General features: G+C 47.8%; 1 protein-coding gene across 4 annotated transcripts in view; it reads left to right on the top strand.

Annotated features, from left to right (window-relative positions):
• The first annotated feature begins 298 nt into the window (after positions 1 to 298).
• LTBP2 (latent transforming growth factor beta binding protein 2) overlaps positions 299 to 25,502 on the top strand; it is a 1,918,131-nt gene continuing 1,892,927 nt past the window's right edge. For 3 of the 4 annotated variants that reach the window (XM_069637635.1, XM_069637634.1, XM_069637633.1), the window contains exon 1: positions 299 to 1,496. In XM_069637635.1, the coding sequence (XP_069493736.1) occupies positions 985 to 1,496 (512 nt within the window). In that variant the 5' untranslated portion in view covers positions 299 to 984. The remainder of the gene's footprint in view (positions 1,497 to 25,502) is intronic. The other variant, XM_069637632.1, reaches the window with a different exon arrangement.

Genomic DNA, 25,502 nt, shown 5'->3' with positions numbered 1-25,502 from the left:
AAGCATAAAAGAGGACACACGACCGCAGCGGGGAGATGGGAAGGGGAGGGCAAGTGAAAGGGAGCGAGCTACAGGAGTGAGAAAAAGAGGACGAGGAGACGGTCAGGCGCCGATGGAAGGGGCCACTATCCGGCAACGTTTGTCAGGCTTTGTCGGACACGAGGCTTATTAAAATGGGTTGAATGTAAGTGCAGTGAATTTCGAATGGACGAGAGAACGGGACGCGGCAGAGAAAGTGAGTGAGGGAGTGAGTGGGTGGGGGAGGGGCCCTTCCCGGGGCTGGGAGGAGAGTACAGGCGGCGGGAGGAGTCGGCCATGCGGCTCTGATTAAAGCCCCGGCACACATGCAGCGAGCCCAGGCTGAGGCACGCTCCTGCAGAACAGGGTGGCTGTGACAGGGGGTCGCACTGGGATCGCGGCGCCAGCTGGGTAGCCCGCCTTGCACAGAACCCCCGCTGCTCTCGCTCTGGCCCCTACACAGTGCTCTGCCAGGATCCTCTCCTGCCCTGCGCTGTGCGAGCTCCGGTGCCCGCGGAACCCCTGCGCGGTGCCAGCTCCTGTGCCCGCGGAGCCCCTGGGCGGTGCCAGCTCCTGTGCCCGCGGAGCCCCTGCGCAGTGCCTGCCCCTTTGCTTGCGGAGCCCCTGTGCAGTGCCAGCCCTAAAGGTGCAAGGACGTTCTGCTGCACCCCCAGGTTCCACCAGGATCTCCAGCGCCCGGAACTTTGCTCTAAAGGGGTTCATCTCTGCCGCCTGCTACTCTAATGTACAATATCCCCAGGCACTGTGCTGCTGTCGCGGGCTGACTGGCCCTTTTGGCTTCTCTTCTTTTGGCATCTCACCTCAGTGGCCCCTTTCAGTCGACCCCCCTAGTGGCTTTCTTGTGGCCCCTTCCATTGCTGCATCACCTCAGTGCCCCCCTTCAGTCGATCCCCCTAGTGCCTTTTGTAGCTCTCGTTGGGGCATTCCCTTGGCGACTCTGAAAAGATGCATTCGGGGACCGTCTTGCACCTTCTGGTGACCTGCGCTCTTTTCTGGAGGCTTGGACTGTCCCAAATAGGCTCTGTGGGTGGCGCTGCCTCTATGCTCCGGGAGCAAGGCCGTGTCAGGCTCAGAGTCCAAGCAACTGGCACAGGACAGAACCGGGATAAAGCCCCAGTGCCAGGCAAGACCTACGGCCTGCTACGGGTACCTGGTGTCCTAGTGCACAGTTCGGCGACCCACAATTCTCAGGGCGGACTCCACCCCTGGCCAAAACACCCTCTGGGCGGGAATGTAAGGCTGCTACAGAAGAGTAAAGCACCTACCACGGCTCAGCAACCAAGCACTATCATGGGGGTATCTCCGTTGGCCAATCCTTCGGTGTCTGTGGAAAAGGCTGGCCTCTCCTTACCGGATCCCCTTAGACAAGAGTCCTCCCCAAACCAACCACAGGAGAGGAAGACCCCGCGACAGGCACCAAGGGCAAAGGTGGCCAGCCAGAGACCAAGGCTCATTGGGTAAGTGTGCGTTCCATTCCAAGAGGCTTCATCCCTTCCAAAGAGTGTACCCTCGACCCGCACACAAGCACTCTTTTCCAGGTGTACCCTTTGCCCTAGTGCCACTCATTGGGGTCTACAGATGCTCTGTGCTCTTAGGATTTGCATGACCCTGCTCTGATTTCCTGATGACCCATGGTACTGTGCTGTGATACAGGGGAATTGCTAGGTCTGGAAAAGACCCGGGGCTAAGCTTATGTCGGAACTGTCGGGACTGGGGGCTAGCTAGTCTTTTGGCTGTAGCTCCTGAGATTCTATCCGGGGCTACAACCAAAAGATCAGGGGCTATAGCCCCCTTAGCCCCCCCCTAGCAACGCCCCTGCTGTGATATCATTGTGCTCTCAGTCGTATGCCATGCTTATCTCTTATAATTGTGCTCTGTCGACTCTTATGCTGGCCCCACCTGAGCACTGTGCTCTTATGAACATCACGAGGGACCTACATGTACTCTGTGCTCTATGAGCATCAGGAACACAGGTTAGTTTATTCTCTTGTGGATTTCTGATGGTCCCAGCTGGATTCTGTGCTCTTATGAATGTAATGGAGGTACTCTCTGCTCTCTGAACTCTTATTCATCAAATGATGGTCGTGGGTATACCCTCTGCTCATGTGCATCTCATGATGGTCCCAGGTATACCCTCTGCTCATGTGCATCTCATGATGGTCCCAGGTATACCCTCTGCTCATGTGCATCTCATGATGGTCGTGTCTATACCCTCTGCTCATGTGCATCTCATGATGGTCCCAGGTATACCCTCTGCTCATGTGCATCTCATGATGGTCCCAGGTATACCCTCTGCTCATGTGCATCTCATGATGGTCGCAGGTATACCCTCTGCTCATGTGCATCTCATGATGGTCCAGGTATACCCTCTGCTCATGTGCATCTCATGATGGTCGTGGGTATACCCTCTGCTCATGTGCATCTCATGATGGTCCCAGGTATACCCTCTGCTCATGTGCATCTCATGATGCTCCCAGGTGTACCCTCTGCTCATGTGCATCTCATGATGGTCCCAGGTGTACCCTCTGCTCATGTGCATCTCATGATGCTCCCAGGTGTACCCTCTGCTCATGTGCATCTCATGATGCTCCCAGGTATACCCTCTGCTCATGTGCATCTCATGATGCTCCCAGGTATACCCTCTGCTCATGTGCATCTCATGATGCTCCCAGGTGTGCTCTGTTATCTTATTAATCTCATGATGCTCCCAGGTGTGCTCTGTTATTTTATTAATCTCAGGATGGTCCCAGGTGTGCTCTGTTATTTTATTAATCTCATGATGCTCCCAGGTGTGCTCTGTTATCTTATTAATCTCATGATGGTCCCAGGTGTGCTCTGTTATCTTATTAATCTCATGATGCTCCCAGGTGTGCTCTGTTATCTTATTAATCTCATGATGGTCCCAGGTGTGCTCTGTTATCTTATTAATCTCATGATGGTCTCAGGTGTGCTCTGTTATCTTATTAATCTCATGATGGTCCCAGGTGTGCTCTGTTATCTTATTAATCTCATGATGGTCCCAGGTGTGCTCTGTTATCTTATTAATCTCATGATGGTCCCAGGTGTGTTGTGTGCTCTTCTGAACATAATGATAACCCAAGACTCTCTCCTCTTGTGATTCTGATCTTACCGGCACTAGTCGGTACTGTTATGTATCCCGGGATGCTCCCGGCAGCACTCAGTGCTCTTATGAACATGGAGGTGGTCCCTGGTGTACTGTGTATATCTATTCATCCTGCGATTGCTCCAGCTGCACTCCCAGTATCTTGATGTTCTCAGATGTACCCTGTGCTCTTATGATGGCACCTGCTGTACTCTAAGGTATTCTTAAGCACATGGCGGCCTCAGCTGTACTCTGTGCTCTTATGAACATCAGCATGGACACAGATGTACTCTGTGCTCTTTGAATCCAACTATCATATGATGATCCGGGCTGTACTTTCAGCTCTTATGGACATCAAGATGGCCTGAGGTTTACTCTGCTCTTCTTAACATCACGGTGGTCCCAGTTGTGATCCTGTTGCTACTAATTGTACTCTGTGCTTGTGATGGTTCTAAGTGTGCGTGGTACCTGTAGTTTGCTCTGTCCCATGTGTAATCATGTTCTTGTCTTGAACGTGGTCCTAGGAATATGCTGGGCTTTTATGAACCTAGTGATGGTCCCATGTTTATTCTCTCCTTGTGTGGCTCCAATGATGATCCGTGGTGTATACGCTATGCTCTTATAAACGTCGTTCTGATTGGGCAGGTCTGCTCCTATAAATCTCATGGTGGTAGCAGGCCTACTCCTATGAATCTCATGGTGGTACCTGGCCTACTCCTATGAATCTCATGGTGGTACCAGGTCTAATCCTATAAATTTCATGGTGATACCTGGCCTACTCCTATGAATCTTATGGTGGTACCAGGTCTAATCCTATGAATCTCATGGTGGTACCTGGCCTACTCCTATGAATCTCATGGTGGTACCAGGTCTAATCCTATGAATTTCATGGTGATACCTGGCCTACTCCTATGAATCCTATGGTGGTACCAGGTCTAATCCTATGAATCTCATGGTGGTACATGGCCTACTCCTATGAATCTCATGGTGGTTCCAGGCCTTCTCCTATGAATCTCATGGTGGTTCCAGGTCTAATCCTATGAATCTCATGGTGGTACCAGGCCTACTCCTATGAATCTCATGGTGGTACCAGGTCTAATCCTATGAATCCCATGGTGGTACCAGGCCTACTCCTATGAATCTCAAGGTGGTACCAGGCCTACTCCTATGAATCAAGTGATGGTACCGGGCCTACTCCTATGAATCACATGGTGGTATCTGGCTTACTCCTATGAATCTCATGGTGGTAACTGGCCAACTCCTATGAATCTCATGGTGGTACCAGGTCTAATCCTATGAATCTCATGGCGGTAGCAGGTCTAATCCTATGAATCTCATGGTGGTACCTGGCCTACTCCTATGAATCTCATGGTGGTACAAGGCCTTCTCCTATGAATCCCATGGTGGTACCAGGCCTACTCCTATGAATCAAATGGTGGTACCAGGTCTAATCCTATGAATGTCATGGTGGTACCAGGCCTACTCCTATGAATCTCATGGTGGTACCTGGCCTACTCCTATGAATCTAATGGGGGTACCTGCCCTACTCCTATGAATCTCATGGTGGTACCAGGTCTAATCCTATTAATTTCATGGTGATACCTGGCCTACTCCTATGAATCTTATGGTGGTACCAGGTCTAATCCTATGAATCTCATGGTGGTACCTGGCCTACTCCTATGAATCTCATGGTGGTACCAGGCCTACTCCTATGAATTTCATGGTGGTACCAGGTCTAATCCTATGAATCTCGTGGTGGTACCTGGCCTACTCCTATGAATCTCATGGCGGTACCTGGCCTACTCCTATGAATCTCATGGTGGTACCAGGTCTAATCCTATGAATTTCATGGTGGTACCTGGCTTACTCCTATGAATCGCATGGTGGTACCAGGTCTAATCCTATGAATCTCATGGTGATACCTGGCCTACTCCTATGAATCTCATGGTGGTACCAGGCCTACTCCTATGAATTTCATGGTGGTACCAGGCATAATCCTATGAATCTCATGGTGGTACTAGGCCTACTCCTATGAATCTCATGGTGGTACCAGGACTACTCCTATGAATCTCATGGTGGTACCAGGTCTAATCCTACGAATCTCATGGTGGTACCAGGCCTACTCCTATGAATCTCATGGTGGTACCAGGCCAACACCTATGAATCAAATGATGGTACCAGGCCTACTCCTATGAATCTCATGGTGGTAACTGGCTTACCCCTATGAATCTCATGGTGGTACCTGGCCTACTCCTATGAATCTCATGGTGGTACCAGGTCTAATCCTATGAATCTCACGGTGGTAGCAGGCATATTCCTATGAATCTCATGGTGGTACCAGGCCTACTCCTATGAATCTCATGGTGGTACCAGGCCTTCTCCTATGAATCTTATGGTGGTACCAGGCCTACTCCTATGAATCTTATGGTGCTACCAGGCCTACTCCTATGAATCTTATGGTGGTACCTGGCCTACTCCTATGAATCTCATGGTGGTTCCAGGCCTTCTATGAATCTCATGGTGGTTCCAGGTCTAATCCTATGAATCTCATGGTGGTACCCTGCCTACTTCTATGAATCTCATGGTAGTACCAGGCCTACTCCTATGAATCAAATGATGGTACCAGGCCTACTCCTATGAATCTCATGCTGGTACCAGGTCTAATCCTATGAATCTCATGGTGGTACCATGCCTACTTCTATGAATCTCATGGTAGTACAAGGCCTACTCCTATGAATCAAATGATGGTACCAGGCCTACTCCTATGAATCTCATGGTGGTACTTGGCTTACTCCTATGAACCTCATGGTGGTACCTGGCCTATTCCTATGAATCTCATGGTGGTACCTGGCCTACTCCTATGAATCGAATGGGGGTACCTGCCCTACTCCTATGAATCTCATGGTGGTACCAGGCCTTCTCCTATGAATCTCATGGTGGTACCAAGCCTACTCCTATGAATCTTATGGTGGTACCAGGTCTAATCCTATGAATCTCATGGTGGTACCTGGCCTACTCCTATGAATCTCATGGTGGTACCTGCCCTACTCCTATGAATCTCATGGTGGTACCAGGTCTAATCCTGTGAATCTCATGGTGGTACCAGGCCTACTCCTATGAATGTCATGGTGGTACCAGGCCTACTCCTATGAATCTCATGGTGGTACTAGGTCTAATCCTATGAATCTCATGGTGGTACCAGGCCTACTCCTATGAATCTCATGGTGGTACCAGGCCAACTCCTATGAATCAAATGATGGTACCAGGCCTACTCCTATGAATCTCATAGTGGTACCTGGCCTACTCCTATGAATCTCATGGTGGTACCAGGCCTACTCCTATGAATCTCATGGTGGTACCTGGCCTACTCCTATGAATCTCATGGTGGTACCAGGCCTACTCCTATGAATCTCATGGTGGTACCAGGTCTAATCCTATGAATCTCATGGTGGTACCAGGCATATTCCTATGAATCTCATGGTGGTACCAGGCCTACTCCTATGAATCTCATGGTGGTACCAGGCCTACTCCTATGAATCTCATGGTGGTACCTGGCCTACTCCTATGAATCTCTGGGTGGTACCAGGCCTACTCCTATGAATCTCATGGTGGTACCTGGCCTACTCCTATGAATCTCATGGTGGTACCAGGCCTACTCCTATGAATCTCATGGTGGTAACAGGTCTAATACTATGAATCTCATGGTGGTACCAGGCATATTCCTATGAATCTCATGGTGGTACCTGGCCTACTCCTATGAATCTCATAGTGGCACGAGGCCTTCTCCTATGAATCTCATGGTGGTACCAGGCCTACTCCGATGAATCCCATGGTGGTACCTGGCCTACTCCTATGAATCTCATGGTGGTACCAGGCCTACTCCTATGAATCTCATGGTGGTAACAGGTCTAATCCTATGAATCTCATGTTGGTACCAGGCATATTCCTATGAATCTCATGGTGGTACCTGGCCTACTCCTATGAATCTCATGGTGGTACCAGGCCTACTCCTATGAATCTCATGGTGGTAACAGGTCTAATCCTATGAATCTTATGGTGGTACCAGGCCTACTCCTATGAATCTCATGGTGGTACCTGGCCTACTCCTATGAATCTCATGGTGGTACCAGGCCTACTCCTATGAATCTCATGGTGGTAACAGGTCTAATCCTATGAATCTCATGGTGGTACCAGGCATATTCCTATGAATCTCATGGTGGTACCTGGCCTACTCCTATGAATCTCATGGTGGTACCAGGCATATTCCTATGAATCTCATGGTGGTACCTGACCTACTCCTATGAATCTCATGGTGGTACCAGGCCTTCTCCTGTGAATCTTATGATGGTACCAGGCCTACTCCTATGAATCTCATGGTGGTACCTGGCCTACTCCTATGAATCTCATGGTGGTACCAGGCCTTCTCCTATGAATCTTATGGTGGTACCCGGCCTACTCCTATGAATCTTATGGTGGTACCAGGCCTACTCCTATGAATCTTATGGTGGTACCTGGCCTACTCCTATGAATCTCATGGTGGTTCCTAGCCTTCTATGAATCTCATGGTGGTTCCAGGTCTAATACTATGAATCTCATGGTGGCACCAGGCCCACTCCTATGAATCTCATGGTGGTACCAGGCCTACTCCTATGAATCTCATGGTGGTACCAGGCCTACTCCTATGAATCTCATGGTGGTACCAGGCCTACTCCTATGAATCTCATGGTGGTACCAGGTCTAATCCTATGAATCCCATGGTGGTACCTGGCCTACTCCTATGAATCTCATGGTGGTACCAGGTCTAATCCTATGAATTCCATGGTGATACCTGGCCTACTCCTATGAATCTCATGGTGGTACCAGGTCTAATCCTATCAATCTCATTGGTGGTACCTGGCCTACTCCTATGAATCTCATGGTGGTACCTGGCCTACTCCTATGAATCTCATGGTGGTACCAGGTCTAATCCTATGAATTTCATGGTGATACCTGGCCTACTCCTATGTATCTTATGGTGGAACCAGGTCTAATCCTATGAATCTCATGGTGGTACCTGGCCTACTCCTATGAATCTCATGGTGGTTCCAGGCCTTCTCCTATGAATCTCATGGTGGTTCCAGGTCTAATCCTATGAATCTCATGGTGGTACTAGGCCTACTCCTATGAATCTCATGGTGGTACCAGGACTATTCCTATGAATCTCATGGTGGTACCAGGTCTAATCCTACGAATCTCATGGTGGTACCAGGCCTACTCCTATGAATCTCATGGTGGTACCAGGCCAACACCTATGAATCAAATGATGGTACCAGGCCTACTCCTATGAATCTCATGGTGGTAACTGGCTTACCCCTATGAATCTCATGGTGGTACCTGGCCTACTCCTATGAATCTCATGGTGGTACCAGGTCTAATCCTATGAATCTCACGGTGGAAGCAGGCATATTCCTATGAATCTCATGGTGGTACCAGGCCTACTCCTATGAATCTCATGGTGATACCAGGCCTTCTCCTATGAATCTTATGGTGGTAACAGGCCTACTCCTATGAATCTTATGGTGGTACCAGGCCTACTCCTATGAATCTTATGGTGGTACCTGGCCTACTCCTATGAATCTCATGGTGGTTCCAGGCCTTCTATGAATCTCATGGTGGTTCCAGGTCTAATCCTATGAATCTCATGGTGGTACCCTGCCTACTTCTATGAATCTCATGGTAGTACCAGGCCTACTCCTATGAATCAAATGATGGTACCAGGCCTACTCCTATGAATCTCATGGTGGTACCAGGTCTAATCCTATGAATCTCATGGTGGTACCATGCCTACTTCTATGAATCTCATGGTAGTACCAGGCCTACTCCTATGAATCAAATGATGGTACCAGGCCTACTCCTATGAATCTCATGGTGGTACTTGGCTTACTCCTATGAACCTCATGGTGGTACCTGGCCTATTCCTATGAATCTCATGGTGGTACCTGGCCTACTCCTATGAATCTAATGGGGGTACCTGCCCTACTCCTATGAATCTCATGGTGGTACCAGGCCTTCTCCTATGAATCTCATGGTGGTACCAAGCCTACTCCTATGAATCTTATGGTGGTACCAGGTCTAATCCTATGAATCTCATGGTGGTACCTGGCCTACTCCTATGAATCTCATGGTGGTACCTGCCCTACTCCTATGAATCTCATGGTGGTACCAGGTCTAATCCTGTGAATCTCATGGTGGTACCAGGCCTACTCCTATGAATGTCATGGTGGTACCAGGCCTACTCCTATGAATCTCATGGTGGTACCAGGTCTAATCCTATGAATCTCATGGTGGTACCAGGCCTACTCCTATGAATCTCATGGTGGTACCAGGCCAACTCCTATGAATCAAATGATGGTACCAGGCCTACTCCTATGAATCTCATAGTGGTACCTGGCCTACTCCTATGAATCTCATGGTGGTACCAGGCCTACTCCTATGAATCTCATGGTGGTACCTGGCCTACTCCTATGAATCTCATGGTGGTACCAGGCCTACTCCTATGAATCTCATGGTGGTACCAGGTCTAATCCTATGAATCTCATGGTGGTACCAGGCATATTCCTATGAATCTCATGGTGGTACCAGGCCTACTCCTATGAATCTCATGGTGGTACCTGGCCTACTCCTATGAATCTCTGGGTGGTACCAGGCCTACTCCTATGAATCTCATGGTGGTACCTGGCCTACTCCTATGAATCTCATGGTGGTACCAGGCCTACTCCTATGAATCTCATGGTGGTAACAGGTCTAATACTATGAATCTCATGGTGGTACCAGGCATATTCCTATGAATCTCATGGTGGTACCTGGCCTACTCCTATGAATCTCATAGTGGCACCAGGCCTTCTCCTATGAATCTCATGGTGGTACCAGGCCTACTCCGATGAATCCCATGGTGGTACCTGGCCTACTCCTATGAATCTCATGGTGGTACCAGGCCTACTCCTATGAATCTCATGGTGGTAACAGGTCTAATCCTATGAATCTCATGGTGGTACCAGGCATATTCCTATGAATCTCATGGTGGTACCTGGCCTACTCCTATGAATCTCATGGTGGTACCAGGCCTACTCCTATGAATCTCATGGTGGTAACAGGTCTAATCCTATGAATCTCATGGTGGTACCAGGCATATTCCTATGAATCTCATGGTGGTACCTGGCCTACTCCTATGAATCTCATGGTGGTACCAGGCCTTCTCCTATGAATCTTATGGTGGTACCAGGCCTACTCCTATGAATCTCATGGTGGTACCTGGCCTACTCCTATGAATCTCATGGTGGTACCAGGCCTACTCCTATGAATCTCATGGTGGTAACAGGTCTAATCCTATGAATCTCATGGTGGTACCAGGCATATTCCTATGAATCTCATGGTGGTACCTGGCCTACTCCTATGAATCTCATGGTGGTACCAGGCATATTCCTATGAATCTCATGGTGGTACCTGACCTACTCCTATGAATCTCATGGTGGTACCAGGCCTTCTCCTGTGAATCTTATGATGGTACCAGGCCTACTCCTATGAATCTCATGGTGGTACCTGGCCTACTCCTATGAATCTCATGGTGGTACCAGGCCTTCTCCTATGAATCTTATGGTGGTACCCAGCCTACTCCTATGAATCTTATGGTGGTACCAGGCGTACTCCTATGAATCTTATGGTGGTACCTGGCCTACTCCTATGAATCTCATGGTGGTTCCTAGCCTTCTATGAATCTTATGGTGGTTCCAGGTCTAATACTATGAATCTCATGGTGGCACCAGGCCCACTCCTATGAATCTCATGGTGGTACCAGGCCTACTCCTATGAATCTCATGGTGGTACCAGGCCTACTCCTATGAATCTCATGGTGGTACCAGGCCTACTCCTATGAATCTCATGGTGGTACCAGGTCTATTCCTATGAATCCCATGGTGGTACCTGGCCTACTCCTATGAATCCCATGGTGGTACCAGGTCTAATCCTATGAATTCCATGGTGATACCTGGCCTACACCTATGAATCTCATGGTGGTTCCAGGTCTAATCCTATGAATCTCATGGTGGTACCTGGCCTACTCCTATGAATCTCATGGTGGTATCAGGTCTAATCCTATGAATCTCATGGCGGTAGCAGGTCTAATCCTATGAATCTCATGGTGGTACCTGGCCTACTCCTATGAATCTCATGGTGGTACCAGGCCTTCTCCTATAAATCCCATGGTGGTACCAGGCTTACTCCTATGAATCGTATGGTAGTACCAGGTCTAATCCTATGAATGTCAGGGTGGTACCAGGCCTACTCCTATGAATCTCATGGTGGTACCTGGCCTACTCCTATGAATCTAATGGGGGTACCTGCCCTACTCCTATGAATCCCATGGTGGTACCAGGTCTAATCCTATTAATTTCATGGTGATACCTGGCCTACTCCTATGAATCTTATGGTGGTACCAGGTCTAATCCTATGAATCTCATGGTGGTACCTGGCCTACTCCTATGAATCTCATGGTGGTACCAGGCCTACTCCTATGAATTTCATGGTGGTACCAGGTCTAATCCTATGAATCTCGTGGTGGTACCTGGCCTACTCCTATGAATCTCATGGCGGTACCTGGCCTACTCCTATGAATCTCATGGTGGTACCAGGTCTAATCCTATGAATTTCATGGTGGTACCTGGCCTACTCCTATGAATCTTATGTTGGTACCAGGTCTAATCCTATGAATCTCATGGTGGTACCTGGCCTACTGCTATGAATCTCATGGCGGTACCAGGCCTACTCCTATGAATTTCATGGTGGTACCAGGTATAATCCTATGAATCTCATGGTGGTACCTGGCCTACTGCTATGAATCTCATGGCGGTACCAGGCCTACTCCTATGAATTTCATGGTGGTACCAGGTATAATCCTATGAATCTCATGGTGGTACTAGGCCTACTCCTATGAATCTCATGGTGGTACCAGGCCTACTCCTATGAATCTCATGGTGGTACCAGGTCTAATCCTACGAATCTCATGGTGGTGCCAGGCCTACTCCTATGAATCTCATGGTGGTACCAGGCCAACACCTATGAATCAAATGATGGTACCAGGCCTACTTCTATGAATCTCATGGTGGTAACTGGCTTACTCCTATGAATCTCATGGTGGTAACTGGCTTACTCCTATGAATCTCATGGTGGTACCTGGCCTACTCCTATGAATCTCATGGTGGTACCAGGTCTAATCCTATGAATTTTACGGTGGTAGCAGGCATATTCCTATGAATCTCATGGTGGTACCAGGCCTACTCCTATGAATTCCATGGTGGTACCAGGCCTTCTCCTATGAATCTTATGGTGGTACCAGGCCTGCTCCTATGAATCTTATTGTGGTACCAGGCCTACTCCTATGAATCTTATGGTGGTACCTGGCCTACTCCTATGAATCTCATGGTGGTTCCAGGCCTTCTATGAATCTCATGGTGGTTCCAGGTCTAATCCTATGAATCTCATGGTGGTACCATGCCTACTTCTATGAATCTCATGGTAGTACCAGACCTACTCCTATGAATCAAATGATGGTACCAGGCCTACTCCTATGAATCAAATGATGGTACCAGGCCTACTCCTATGAATCTCGTGGTGGTACTTGGCTTACTCCTATGAATCTCATGGTGGTACCTGGCCTATTCCTATGAATCTCATGGTGGTACCTGGCCTACTCCTATGAATCTAATGGGGGTACCTGCCCTACACCTATGAATCTCATGGTGGTACCAGGCCTTCTCCTATGAATCTCATGGGGGTACCAAGCCCAATCCTATGAATCTTATGGTGGTACCAGGTCTAATCCTATGAATCTCATGGTGGTACCTGGCCTACTCCTATGAATCTCATGGTGGTACCAGGTCTAATCCTGTGAATCTCATGGTGGTACCAGGCCTACTCCTATGAATTTCATGGTGGTACCAGGCCTACTCCTATGAATCTCATGGTGGTACCAGGTCTAATCCTATGAATCTCATGGTGGTACCAGGCCTACTCCTATGAATCGCATGGTGGTACCAGGCCAACTCCTATGAATCAAATGATGGTACCAGGCCTACTCCTATGAATCTCATAGTGGTACCTGGCCTACTCCTATGAATCTCATGGTGGTACCAGGCCTACTCCTATGAATCTCATGGTGGTACCTGGCCTACTCCTATGAATCTCATGGTGGTACCAGTCCTACTCCTATGAATCTCATGGTGGTACCAGGTCTAATCCTATGAATCTCATGGTGGTACCAGGCATATTCCTATGAATCTCATGGTGGTACCAGGCCTACTCCTATGAATCTCATGGTGGTACCAGGCCTACTCCTATGAATCTCATGGTGGTACCTGGCCTACTCCTATGAATGTCATGGTGGTACCAGGCCTACTCCTATGAATCTCATGGTGGTACCTGGCCTACTCCTATGAATCTCATGGTGGTACCAGGCCTACTCCTATGAATCTCATGTTGGTAACAGGTCTAAACCTATGAATCTCATGGTGGTACCAGGCATATTCCTATGAATCTCATGGTGGTACCTGGCCTACTCCTATGAATCTCATGGTGGCACCAGGCCTTCTCCTATGAATCTCATGGTGGTACCAGGCCTACTCCTATGAATCTCATGGTGGTACCTGGCCTACACCTATGAATCTCATGGTGGTACCAGGCCTACTCCTATGAATCTCATGGTGGTAACAGGTCTAATCCTATGAATCTCATGGTGGTACCAGGCATATTCCTATGAATCTCATGGTGGTACCTGGCCTACTCCTATGAATCTCATGGTGGTACCAGGCCTACTCCTATGAATCTCATGGTGGTAACAGCTCTAATCCTATGAATCTCATGGTGGTACCAGGCCTTCTCCTATGAATCTTATGGTGGTACCAGGCCTACTCCTATGAATCTCATGGTGGTACCTGGCCTACTCCTATGAATCTCATGGTGGTACCAGGCCTACTCCTATGAATCTCATGGTGGTAACAGGTCTAATCTTATGAATCTCATGGTGGTACCAGGCATATTCCTATGAATCTCATGGTGGTACCTGGCCTACTCCTATGAATCTCATGGTGGTACCAGGCATATTCCTATGAATCTCATGGTGGTACCTGGCCTACTCCTATGAATCTCATGGTGGTACCAGGCCTTCTCCTGTGAATCTTATGATGGTACCAGGCCTACTCCTAGGAATCTCATGGTGGTACCTGGCCTACTCCTATGAATCTCATGGTGGTACCAGGCCTTCTCCTATGAATCTTATGGTGGTACCCGGCCTACTCCTATGAATCTTATGGTGGTACCAGGCCTACTCCTATGAATCTTATTGTGGTACCTGGCCTACTCCTATGAATCTCATGGTGGTTCTTAGCCTTCTATGAATCTCATGGTGGTTCCAGGTCTAATCCTATGAATCTCATGGTGGCTCCAGGCCTACTCCTATGAATCTCATGGTGGTACCAGGCCTACTCCTATGAATCTCATGGTGGTACCAGGCCTACTCCTATGAATCTCATGGTGGTACCAGGCCTACTCCTATGAATCAAATGGTGGTACCAGGCCTACTCCTATGAATATCATGGTGGTACCTGGCTTACTCCTATGAATCTCATGGTGGTACCTGGCCTAATCCTATGAATCACATGGTGGTAGCAGGTCTAATCCTATGAATCTCATGGTGGTACCTGGCCTACGCCTATGAATCTCATGGTGGTACCTGGCCTACTCCTATGAATCTCATGGTGGTACCAGGCCTACTCCTATGAATCTCATGGTGGTAACAGGTCTAATCCTATGAATCTCATGGTGGTACCAGGCATATTCCTATGAATCTCATGGTGGTACCTGGCCTACTCCTATGAATCTCATGGTGGTACCAGGCATATTCCTATGAATCTCATGGTGGTACCTGACCTACTCCTATGAATCTCATGGTGGTACCAGGCCTTCTCCTGTGAATCTTATGATGGTACCAGGCCTACTCCTATGAATCTCATGGTGGTACCTGGCCTACTCCTATGAATCTCATGGTGGTACCAGGCCTTCTCCTATGAATCTTATGGTGGTACCCGGCCTACTCCTATGAATCTTATGGTGGTACCAGGCGTACTCCTATGAATCTTATGGTGGTACCTGGCCTACTCCTATGAATCTCATGGTGGTTCCTAGCCTTCTATGAATCTTATGGTGGTTCCAGGTCTAATACTATGAATCTCATGGTGGCACCAGGCCCACTCCTATGAATCTCATGGTGGTACCAGGCCTACTCCTATGAATCTCATGGTGGTACCAGGCCTACTCCTATGAATCTCATGGTGGTACCAGGCCTACTCCTATGAATCTCATGGTGGTACCAGGTCTATTCCTATGAATCCCATGGTGGTACCTGGCCTACTCCTATGAATCCCATGGTGGTACCAGGTCTAATCCTATGAATTCCATGGTGATACCTGGCCTACACCTATGAATCTCATGGTGGTTCCAGGTCTAATCCTATGAATCTCATGGTGGTACCTGGCCTACTCCTATGAATCTCATGGTGGTATCAGGTCTAATCCTATGAATCTCATGGCGGTAGCAGGTCTAATCCTATGAATCTCATGGTGGTACCTGGCCTACTCCTATGAATCTCATGGTGGTACCAGGCCTTCTCCTATAAATCCCATGGTGGTACCAGGCTTACTCCTATGAATCGTATGGTAGTACCAGGTCTAATCCTATGAATGTCAGGGTGGTACCAGGCCTACTCCTATGAATCTCATGGTGGTACCTGGCCTACTCCTATGAATCTAATGGGGGTACCTGCCCTACTCCTATGAATCCCATGGTGGTACCAGGTCTAATCCTATTAATTTCATGGTGATACCTGGCCTACTCCTATGAATCTTATGGTGGTACCAGGTCTAATCCTATGAATCTCATGGTGGTACCTGGCCTACTCCTATGAATCTCATGGTGGTACCAGGCCTACTCCTATGAATTTCATGGTGGTACCAGGTCTAATCCTATGAATCTCGTGGTGGTACCTGGCCTACTCCTATGAATCTCATGGCGGTACCTGGCCTACTCCTATGAATCTCATGGTGGTACCAGGTCTAATCCTATGAATTTCATGGTGGTACCTGGCCTACTCCTATGAATCTTATGTTGGTACCAGGTCTAATCCTATGAATCTCATGGTGGTACCTGGCCTACTGCTATGAATCTCATGGCGGTACCAGGCCTACTCCTATGAATTTCATGGTGGTACCAGGTATAATCCTATGAATCTCATGGTGGTACCTGGCCTACTGCTATGAATCTCATGGCGGTACCAGGCCTACTCCTATGAATTTCATGGTGGTACCAGGTATAATCCTATGAATCTCATGGTGGTACTAGGCCTACTCCTATGAATCTCATGGTGGTACCAGGCCTACTCCTATGAATCTCATGGTGGTACCAGGTCTAATCCTACGAATCTCATGGTGGTGCCAGGCCTACTCCTATGAATCTCATGGTGGTACCAGGCCAACACCTATGAATCAAATGATGGTACCAGGCCTACTTCTATGAATCTCATGGTGGTAACTGGCTTACTCCTATGAATCTCATGGTGGTAACTGGCTTACTCCTATGAATCTCATGGTGGTACCTGGCCTACTCCTATGAATCTCATGGTGGTACCAGGTCTAATCCTATGAATTTTACGGTGGTAGCAGGCATATTCCTATGAATCTCATGGTGGTACCAGGCCTACTCCTATGAATTCCATGGTGGTACCAGGCCTTCTCCTATGAATCTTATGGTGGTACCAGGCCTGCTCCTATGAATCTTATTGTGGTACCAGGCCTACTCCTATGAATCTTATGGTGGTACCTGGCCTACTCCTATGAATCTCATGGTGGTTCCAGGCCTTCTATGAATCTCATGGTGGTTCCAGGTCTAATCCTATGAATCTCATGGTGGTACCATGCCTACTTCTATGAATCTCATGGTAGTACCAGACCTACTCCTATGAATCAAATGATGGTACCAGGCCTACTCCTATGAATCAAATGATGGTACCAGGCCTACTCCTATGAATCTCGTGGTGGTACTTGGCTTACTCCTATGAATCTCATGGTGGTACCTGGCCTATTCCTATGAATCTCATGGTGGTACCTGGCCTACTCCTATGAATCTAATGGGGGTACCTGCCCTACACCTATGAATCTCATGGTGGTACCAGGCCTTCTCCTATGAATCTCATGGGGGTACCAAGCCCACTCCTATGAATCTTATGGTGGTACCAGGTCTAATCCTATGAATCTCATGGTGGTACCTGGCCTACTCCTATGAATCTCATGGTGGTACCAGGTCTAATCCTGTGAATCTCATGGTGGTACCAGGCCTACTCCTATGAATTTCATGGTGGTACCAGGCCTACTCCTATGAATCTCATGGTGGTACCAGGTCTAATCCTATGAATCTCATGGTGGTACCAGGCCTACTCCTATGAATCGCATGGTGGTACCAGGCCAACTCCTATGAATCAAATGATGGTACCAGGCCTACTCCTATGAATCTCATAGTGGTACCTGGCCTACTCCTATGAATCTCATGGTGGTACCAGGCCTACTCCTATGAATCTCATGGTGGTACCTGGCCTACTCCTATGAATCTCATGGTGGTACCAGTCCTACTCCTATGAATCTCATGGTGGTACCAGGTCTAATCCTATGAATCTCATGGTGGTACCAGGCATATTCCTATGAATCTCATGGTGGTACCAGGCCTACTCCTATGAATCTCATGGTGGTACCAGGCCTACTCCTATGAATCTCATGGTGGTACCTGGCCTACTCCTATGAATGTCATGGTGGTACCAGGCCTACTCCTATGAATCTCATGGTGGTACCTGGCCTACTCCTATGAATCTCATGGTGGTACCAGGCCTACTCCTATGAATCTCATGTTGGTAACAGGTCTAAACCTATGAATCTCATGGTGGTACCAGGCATATTCCTATGAATCTCATGGTGGTACCTGGCCTACTCCTATGAATCTCATGGTGGCACCAGGCCTTCTCCTATGAATCTCATGGTGGTACCAGGCCTACTCCTATGAATCTCATGGTGGTACCTGGCCTACACCTATGAATCTCATGGTGGTACCAGGCCTACTCCTATGAATCTCATGGTGGTAACAGGTCTAATCCTATGAATCTCATGGTGGTACCAGGCATATTCCTATGAATCTCATGGTGGTACCTGGCCTACTCCTATGAATCTCATGGTGGTACCAGGCCTACTCCTATGAATCTCATGGTGGTAACAGCTCTAATCCTATGAATCTCATGGTGGTACCAGGCCTTCTCCTATGAATCTTATGGTGGTACCAGGCCTACTCCTATGAATCTCATGGTGGTACCTGGCCTACTCCTATGAATCTCATGGTGGTACCAGGCCTACTCCTATGAATCTCATGGTGGTAACAGGTCTAATCTTATGAATCTCATGGTGGTACCAGGCATATTCCTATGAATCTCATGGTGGTACCTGGCCTACTCCTATGAATCTCATGGTGGTACCAGGCATATTCCTATGAATCTCATGGTGGTACCTGGCCTACTCCTATGAATCTCATGGTGGTACCAGGCCTTCTCCTGTGAATCTTATGATGGTACCAGGCCTACTCCTAGGAATCTCATGGTGGTACCTGGCCTACTCCTATGAATCTCATGGTGGTACCAGGCCTTCTCCTATGAATCTTATGGTGGTACCCGGCCTACTCCTATGAATCTTATGGTGGTACCAGGCCTACTCCTATGAATCTTATTGTGGTACCTGGCCTACTCCTATGAATCTCATGGTGGTTCTTAGCCTTCTATGAATCTCATGGTGGTTCCAGGTCTAATCCTATGAATCTCATGGTGGCTCCAGGCCTACTCCTATGAATCTCATGGTGGTACCAGGCCTACTCCTATGAATCTCATGGTGGTACCAGGCCTACTCCTATGAATCTCATGGTGGTACCAGGCCTACTCCTATGAATCAAATGGTGGTACCAGGCCTACTCCTATGAATATCATGGTGGTACCTGGCTTACTCCTATGAATCTCATGGTGGTACCTGGCCTAATCCTATGAATCACATGGTGGTAGCAGGTCTAATCCTATGAATCTCATGGTGGTACCTGGCCTACGCCTATGAATCTCATGGCGGTACCTGGCCTACTCCTATGAATCTCATGGCGGTACCAGGCCTTCTCCTATGAATCTCATGGTGGTACCAGGCCTACTCTTATGAAGCTTATGGTGGTACCAGGTCTAATCCTATGAATCTCATGGTGGTACCTGGCCTACTCCTATGAATCTCATGGTGGTACCTGGCCTACTCCTATGAATCTCATGTTGGTACCTGGCCTACTCCTATGAATCTCATGGTGGTACCAGGCCTACTCCTATGAATCTCATGGTGGTACCAGGTCTAATCCTATGAATCCCATGGTGGTACCTGGCCTACTCCTATGAATCTCATGGTGGTACCAGGCCAACTCCTATGAATCTCATGGTGGTACCAGGTCTAATCCTATGAATCCCATGGTGGTACCTGGCCTACTCCTATGAATCTCATGGGGGTACCAGGTCTAATCCTATGAATCTCATGGTGGTACCAGGCTTACTCCTATGAATCAAATAATGTTCCCAGTGTGATGCACTCTATGGGCCCTGGCAGTCCCAGGTGTATTCTCTGCTCGGATGACTCCTAATATGATCTGTGATGCACTCTATGGGCCCTGGCAGTCCCAGGTGTATTCTCTGCTCGGATGACTCCTAATATGATCTATGATGCACTCTATGGGCCCTGGCTATCCCAGGTGTATTGATCTGTGATGCACTCTATGGGCCCTGGCAGTACCAGTCGTACTCTCTGCTTGGATGACTCCTAATATGATCTGTGATGCACTCTATGTGCCCTGGCGGTCCCAGTTGTATTCTCTGCTTGGATGACTCCTAATATGATCTGTGATGCACTCTATGGGCCCTAGCGGTCCCAGGTGTATTCACTGCTCGGGTGACCCCTAATATGATCTGTGATGCACTCTATGGGCCCAGGCAGTCCCAGGTGTATTCTCTGCTCGGGTGACTCATAATATGATCTGTGATGCACTCTATGGGCCCTGGCGGTCCCCTAATATGGTCTGGGATGCACCTATTATGATCTGGGATGTCCTGTATGGGCCCTGGCGGTCCCAGGTGTATTCTCTGCTCAGATGACTCCTAATATGATCTGGGATGCACTCTATGGGCCCTGGTATTCACTGCTCGGATGAACTCTATGGGCCCTGACGACCCCAGGTGTATTCACTGCTCGGATGACTCCTAATATGATCTGGGATGCACTCTATGGGCCCTGGCGGTCCCAGGTGTACTCTCTACTCGGGGGACTCCTAATATGATCTGTGATGCACTCTATGGGCCCTGGCAGTCCCAGGTGTACTCTCTGCTCGGGTGACTCCTAATATGATCTGTGATGCACTCTATGGGTCCTGACGGTCCCAGTTGTCTCTCTCGTGATAGTCTCTTTGTACTTGTGGTCTTCTCTTAACAATGGGCAAAGTTGTACAATGTACGTCCTAAATCGCATGATTTTCCCAGGTGTGCAACGTGCTCTTATCTCCTGATGCTCCCACCTGTGTGGTGTTCTTTAGGGGCAACATGCCCGCTGTGCTTGTGTGTTATCATGGTCTCGGACCGTGTGCTACAGGCGCCCTTGAATGTGCATGCGGAAATGTGTGCTTCCAGCTCAAGCTGTGTATGTCTACTCTGTGCTCCTCTATGGCCATGATGGCCCCAGGTGTGTGCTGTGCTCCCATCTCAGAGTGGACTCAAGTGAGCATTTGCTCCCAGCCCACCCTGTGCTCTTCTAAATGGATGATCCAGTTGTACTCAGCTTTCCCGTGTTATGGAAGTCACATGTGTACCCTTTGCCTCTCTGCCATGGCCTTGCAGGTGTTCTGTTCTCCCGATGATGCCCTCAGATGTCCTCTGCTTTCATATCTCCTGATGCTGTAGGTGGCCCTTTGCCTTCTAATGATGGACCGGGTGTACTTTGCCTCCATATCTCATGATGGTGAGGTGTGCTTAGTGTTCTATGAACGTTACAATGGTGCCAGGTGACGCGGTACTCTTATCGTGCACCAGGTCTACGCTGTGCTCCAATTGTAGGATTGTCCAGGGGTACTCTTTGTTCCTATCAATTGGTGGTCTAGCAGTCCTCTGTGTAAGCCCCCATGACAACTGATCACGCATGCACCTATATCATATAGGAGCACCCAAGATACACCTGGATGGTCCAGGTGTACCCTGTGTCCCTGTCTCATGATGGTGAATGCAGAACCTGTTTTCCTATGATTCTGAATGGGCCTAGTTGCTCTTCTAACCTTTTGTATATATTGTATCAGTAGTAGTGCAAGTCTAGATATAGAGAGAAGACGACGTTTGGTTAGGATACACTGCAAGGACTGGTTGATTTCAGTGCTGGGCACATGGTTGAGGTAGAGATGTGCCCCAGTGCCTTTGAGGAACTGGGGCCAGAAGAGATGGGATGTTTCCTATCATGATCAGTTGACATGCTCCTTGAATAGATACATTTGTAGCTCCTTTTTAAACACTGAGGGTAAGGGCACAGGTTGATGTGAGCTCAATTTAAGGGGTATCTCCATCGTGCTCATAAACCCACCCGTAAGACTGAATTCTTGCCAGGCACCTCAATGGTTTGGTGGCAGATACCGACCCAGGTTCCACTGCAAGGGCAATACACCCAATTAAGAAGGGGTTCCCATGGTCATGGAGCTCATTGTACCCTTCGCCAATATGTGACTGTATGCTTCATCCTCTGAATGTTTGTACCACTATGTTATCTTTCTCAACATTTATACTGCATCAGTCGGTCCTAAGTGAAGATGCAGTTTTATGAAAAACTACACTTAGCAGTCTTTCTAAATCAAACTATCACACGAGTGCGCACACGGGCTGACACGCTCAGCGGGACCCGGAAGTGCAGGACGAGGAGAACGGGTAAGCGTGTGGGTGCGTATGTGTTGGTGTGTGTGCTGTGTGTATGTGCTGTGTGTATGTGTTTTTGATTAGGGGAGACTGTGGTGGGGAGGCATGGGGCAGGGGCTAAGAGAGGGTGGTTCTGGGGGTAAACCCCTAGATTTCAAGGTAATATCGTGGGTCATTGAGGGTGCAGGAGAACCAAAGCAGGGCTCCGGTGGTAAACCCCCCCCCCCCCGAATTGTAAAATAAAAAAGGTGGATGTACGATCAAAAGAAAAACGGGCAATACAAATCAGTTTTTCTCATGAGGCCGTAATAATGACGTCTTTTCATATACAAGCCACCAGTCACATCATACATGTAATTAATAAGTGCATTCTATGACTGTTTGTGCAGGTTTAATTGTGGGAGCAAGAACAGAAGTGCAGCACAGTACAGCAAAGACATGCAGTAGCTGAGCAAAAGCGCTGCTTACTCTACAGTGGAGCTGGAAGGAGAGTAAAGGGAAGGAACAGACAGCTGGCAGAGGGGGAAGGTTAATGGCTGCCAGTAGACCAGCCACTGGTCTGCAAGACTCAGGCTGTGGGATGGCACAGGAGAGGCAGGCAACCTGAGGGAGGAGATGGGTACTGCCTTAGAGTCTAAAAGAATATTAGTAATTTAATCTTACACAGCTAGGTCTAGCCACCCTAAACATTTGGGGATGGTGGCCCTCTGAAGAGCAGGAAGGCCCATCTTGTTGTCTGATCCATCAATGTTCACTCGCTTGCAACATTGTTCTTACTGCCCAAAAGACACCACTTTTTTGAAAAGAATGCAGGATTTAATGCATAGGTAGTGCCCAAAGATACTAATAATGACCTGCTCAACCTCTGATGAAATGGCATGTGGAACATGAAACCGGAAAAAGGGTAGAAGTCTGTGGTGCCAGAGGGCTTGTGAGAGGGCAAGATACCATCGAGACCTGTATGTATGCAGGCGAGGAGAATGTGTACCTAATTAGGCAAGGGTGAGGAGATGACATGGGTTAATGTGGGTGCTGGCACACATGACAGCATCACATCATGTCTGCCACAGTCCCCACTCCAACATCCTCCTCTTGATGCTCCTCAACAAATTCAAGCTCAAACATGAGAGCAGGCATGTGGGGCATCACACGGGAAAAGGGAGTGGAATCATTGGTGCCAAAGATCTGGTGATTGGGCAAGGGGCCTGGGTGACCTGTTTGGATGCAGGTAAGGAAAAGGCGGGGGCACCTGGGTGAGCATGGACGAAGAGAAGGGAGAAGTCAATGAGGGTGCTGTTGGGTATGGCGTCTGGTCTGCTACAGTTCCCGCTTGAACGCTGCCCATGTGATGCTCCACAAGAATTTCAGTTTTAAGGTGGGAATGTGCACCCTTCTGCTCTCCACCAGTGTGTCTGAAAGGGCACGTAGATGGAGTACTCTATGGCCGAAATGCTGCGAAAGCCTCCTGTGATCTGATCATACATGAAACACGAGGGCGACAAAGTGCATCTTAAGCCAACTTGGTGGTTCTGATTCCTCAGGCATTTTCTGGCACCCTGTAAGGCTGGGACCATCCCGTGCTGGGAATTCTCACATTGTAGATCAGTCCAACATCTGAAAAGAAAATTAAGCCTACTCTAAGCATAATTTATTGGAGTCATTGGAGCACTCCAGTTGTGTGATGAACCTAGCCAGTGGTAGTATTCCATCTTACTCTCTGTTGCTCTCTGACACTCTCTGGCCCTCATTAAAAAGTAAAGCGGTGTGGTAAAGAATTGCGGTAATGTGGCAGTGATTCTGTTACCTCTGTTTCACTGCACTACCATACTATATGTTTGGCAGTGACGTGGAGGATTTTCCTCCAGCAAAAGGCTGGAGGTAAAACTGTCACCTAACCACCAAAACATTGTCAAAATTGGTAGAATTACCGCCAACAGAAATTCTGCCGAAATCCCCATGGAGTCAATGGACTCCAAACAATGTGTACACCGCCTATCACTAAATCCACTGTACCAAGTGCTGGTAACGCTAATTCCATTTGGTGGTATTCTGGCAGATCTACCAGCGGAATACCACCAAACTTGTAATGAGACCCCACGACTCTGTCTTTCTTTGGGGTGAGAGTCGTGTAGTCATTTGCACATTTTCAGAGCCACTCCAGCCATTTCTGTGACAAGAGAAAAAAACAGATATCTTGACAGGAGAGGTTGCTTTTTTTGTTGCAAAAGCAGCCATTTCGAAAAAATAAAAAAGTAATGTAATTATACTAACGTAAACTGACTCTCATTAAAATTAAATTGTACAGTGTTAAATTCTAAAGATCTAGTATTCTAGTATATATTTTAGTCAAAATAAGCATGTTACACTTGTTTTAACGAGCAAAGCACATTAGCAAAACCTAGAAAAAATTATACATTATTTTCTGATGGTGGTTTAGCATTCCAAGATGGACAGTCTAGTGTACAATTCTTTTTTACCCTTTCGAAGTACTCTTATAACAAAGTGTAATGGGATAAATCTACTATTCATTAGATGCATAAAAGTAACTATATTGGGGCAGATCAAATCCTTGAATGTAATTTACTTATGGATCACACAATTGATGAGGGGTTAGCCCAGTTGAAGAAGCTCACACCAGGTTCGAGCCCAGATTCCTAATCTCCCACTGATGCACCAGGTATGCTTTCAACACGGCAGTCTGTACTTTGACAATGAATAAAGGCGTGGGTGCTTTGAAGGGGCCGCCAAGTGATGAAAGATGAACAATGTCACGACAGGCTGTGTACAAAGGTTTTCAACAAAACTTTATGGCAGAAATAATGTAGAGATGTGTTGATGATTCGCTTGACTAAAAAAAAAGTTATATGTAAAAAAGTCCCTCTCAGATATTGTATTTATGAGTTTAAGTCTGTCAGATATGCTTCATTTTGGCGGTACATCATAAAAGTCAGCATAATACAACAAAATACAAATACAAAAACATTTTACCCAATCAGAAAACTGGATTCAGGCAGGAGATGGGGACATCGCTGAACACATGGACATTATCTTACTTATTTTGGAAAGCTAGGGATAGTTGAGAGGGAGCACTGTACATATATGCTCTATTGATTTTAAGGGGGCTTTTGATACTGTTGACTGAAATCTAATATGGGCAAAGTTGAGAGACTGGGGAATTATACTATATTTTATTCAGGAATTGTATGTAGATACACTAATACAAATTTGATACATTTGATTAAACCAAGAAGGTAACCTTGGAGATAAAATTGAGACATATTTTGT

This window comes from Ambystoma mexicanum, chromosome 14, assembly GCF_040938575.1.
Source record: "Ambystoma mexicanum isolate Mex_15411 chromosome 14, UKY_AmexF1_1, whole genome shotgun sequence".
NCBI lineage: Eukaryota > Metazoa > Chordata > Amphibia > Caudata > Ambystomatidae > Ambystoma > Ambystoma mexicanum.
The sequence above is the reverse complement of the archived record's forward strand: the minus strand, read 5'-3'. Positions and strand labels throughout refer to the sequence as shown.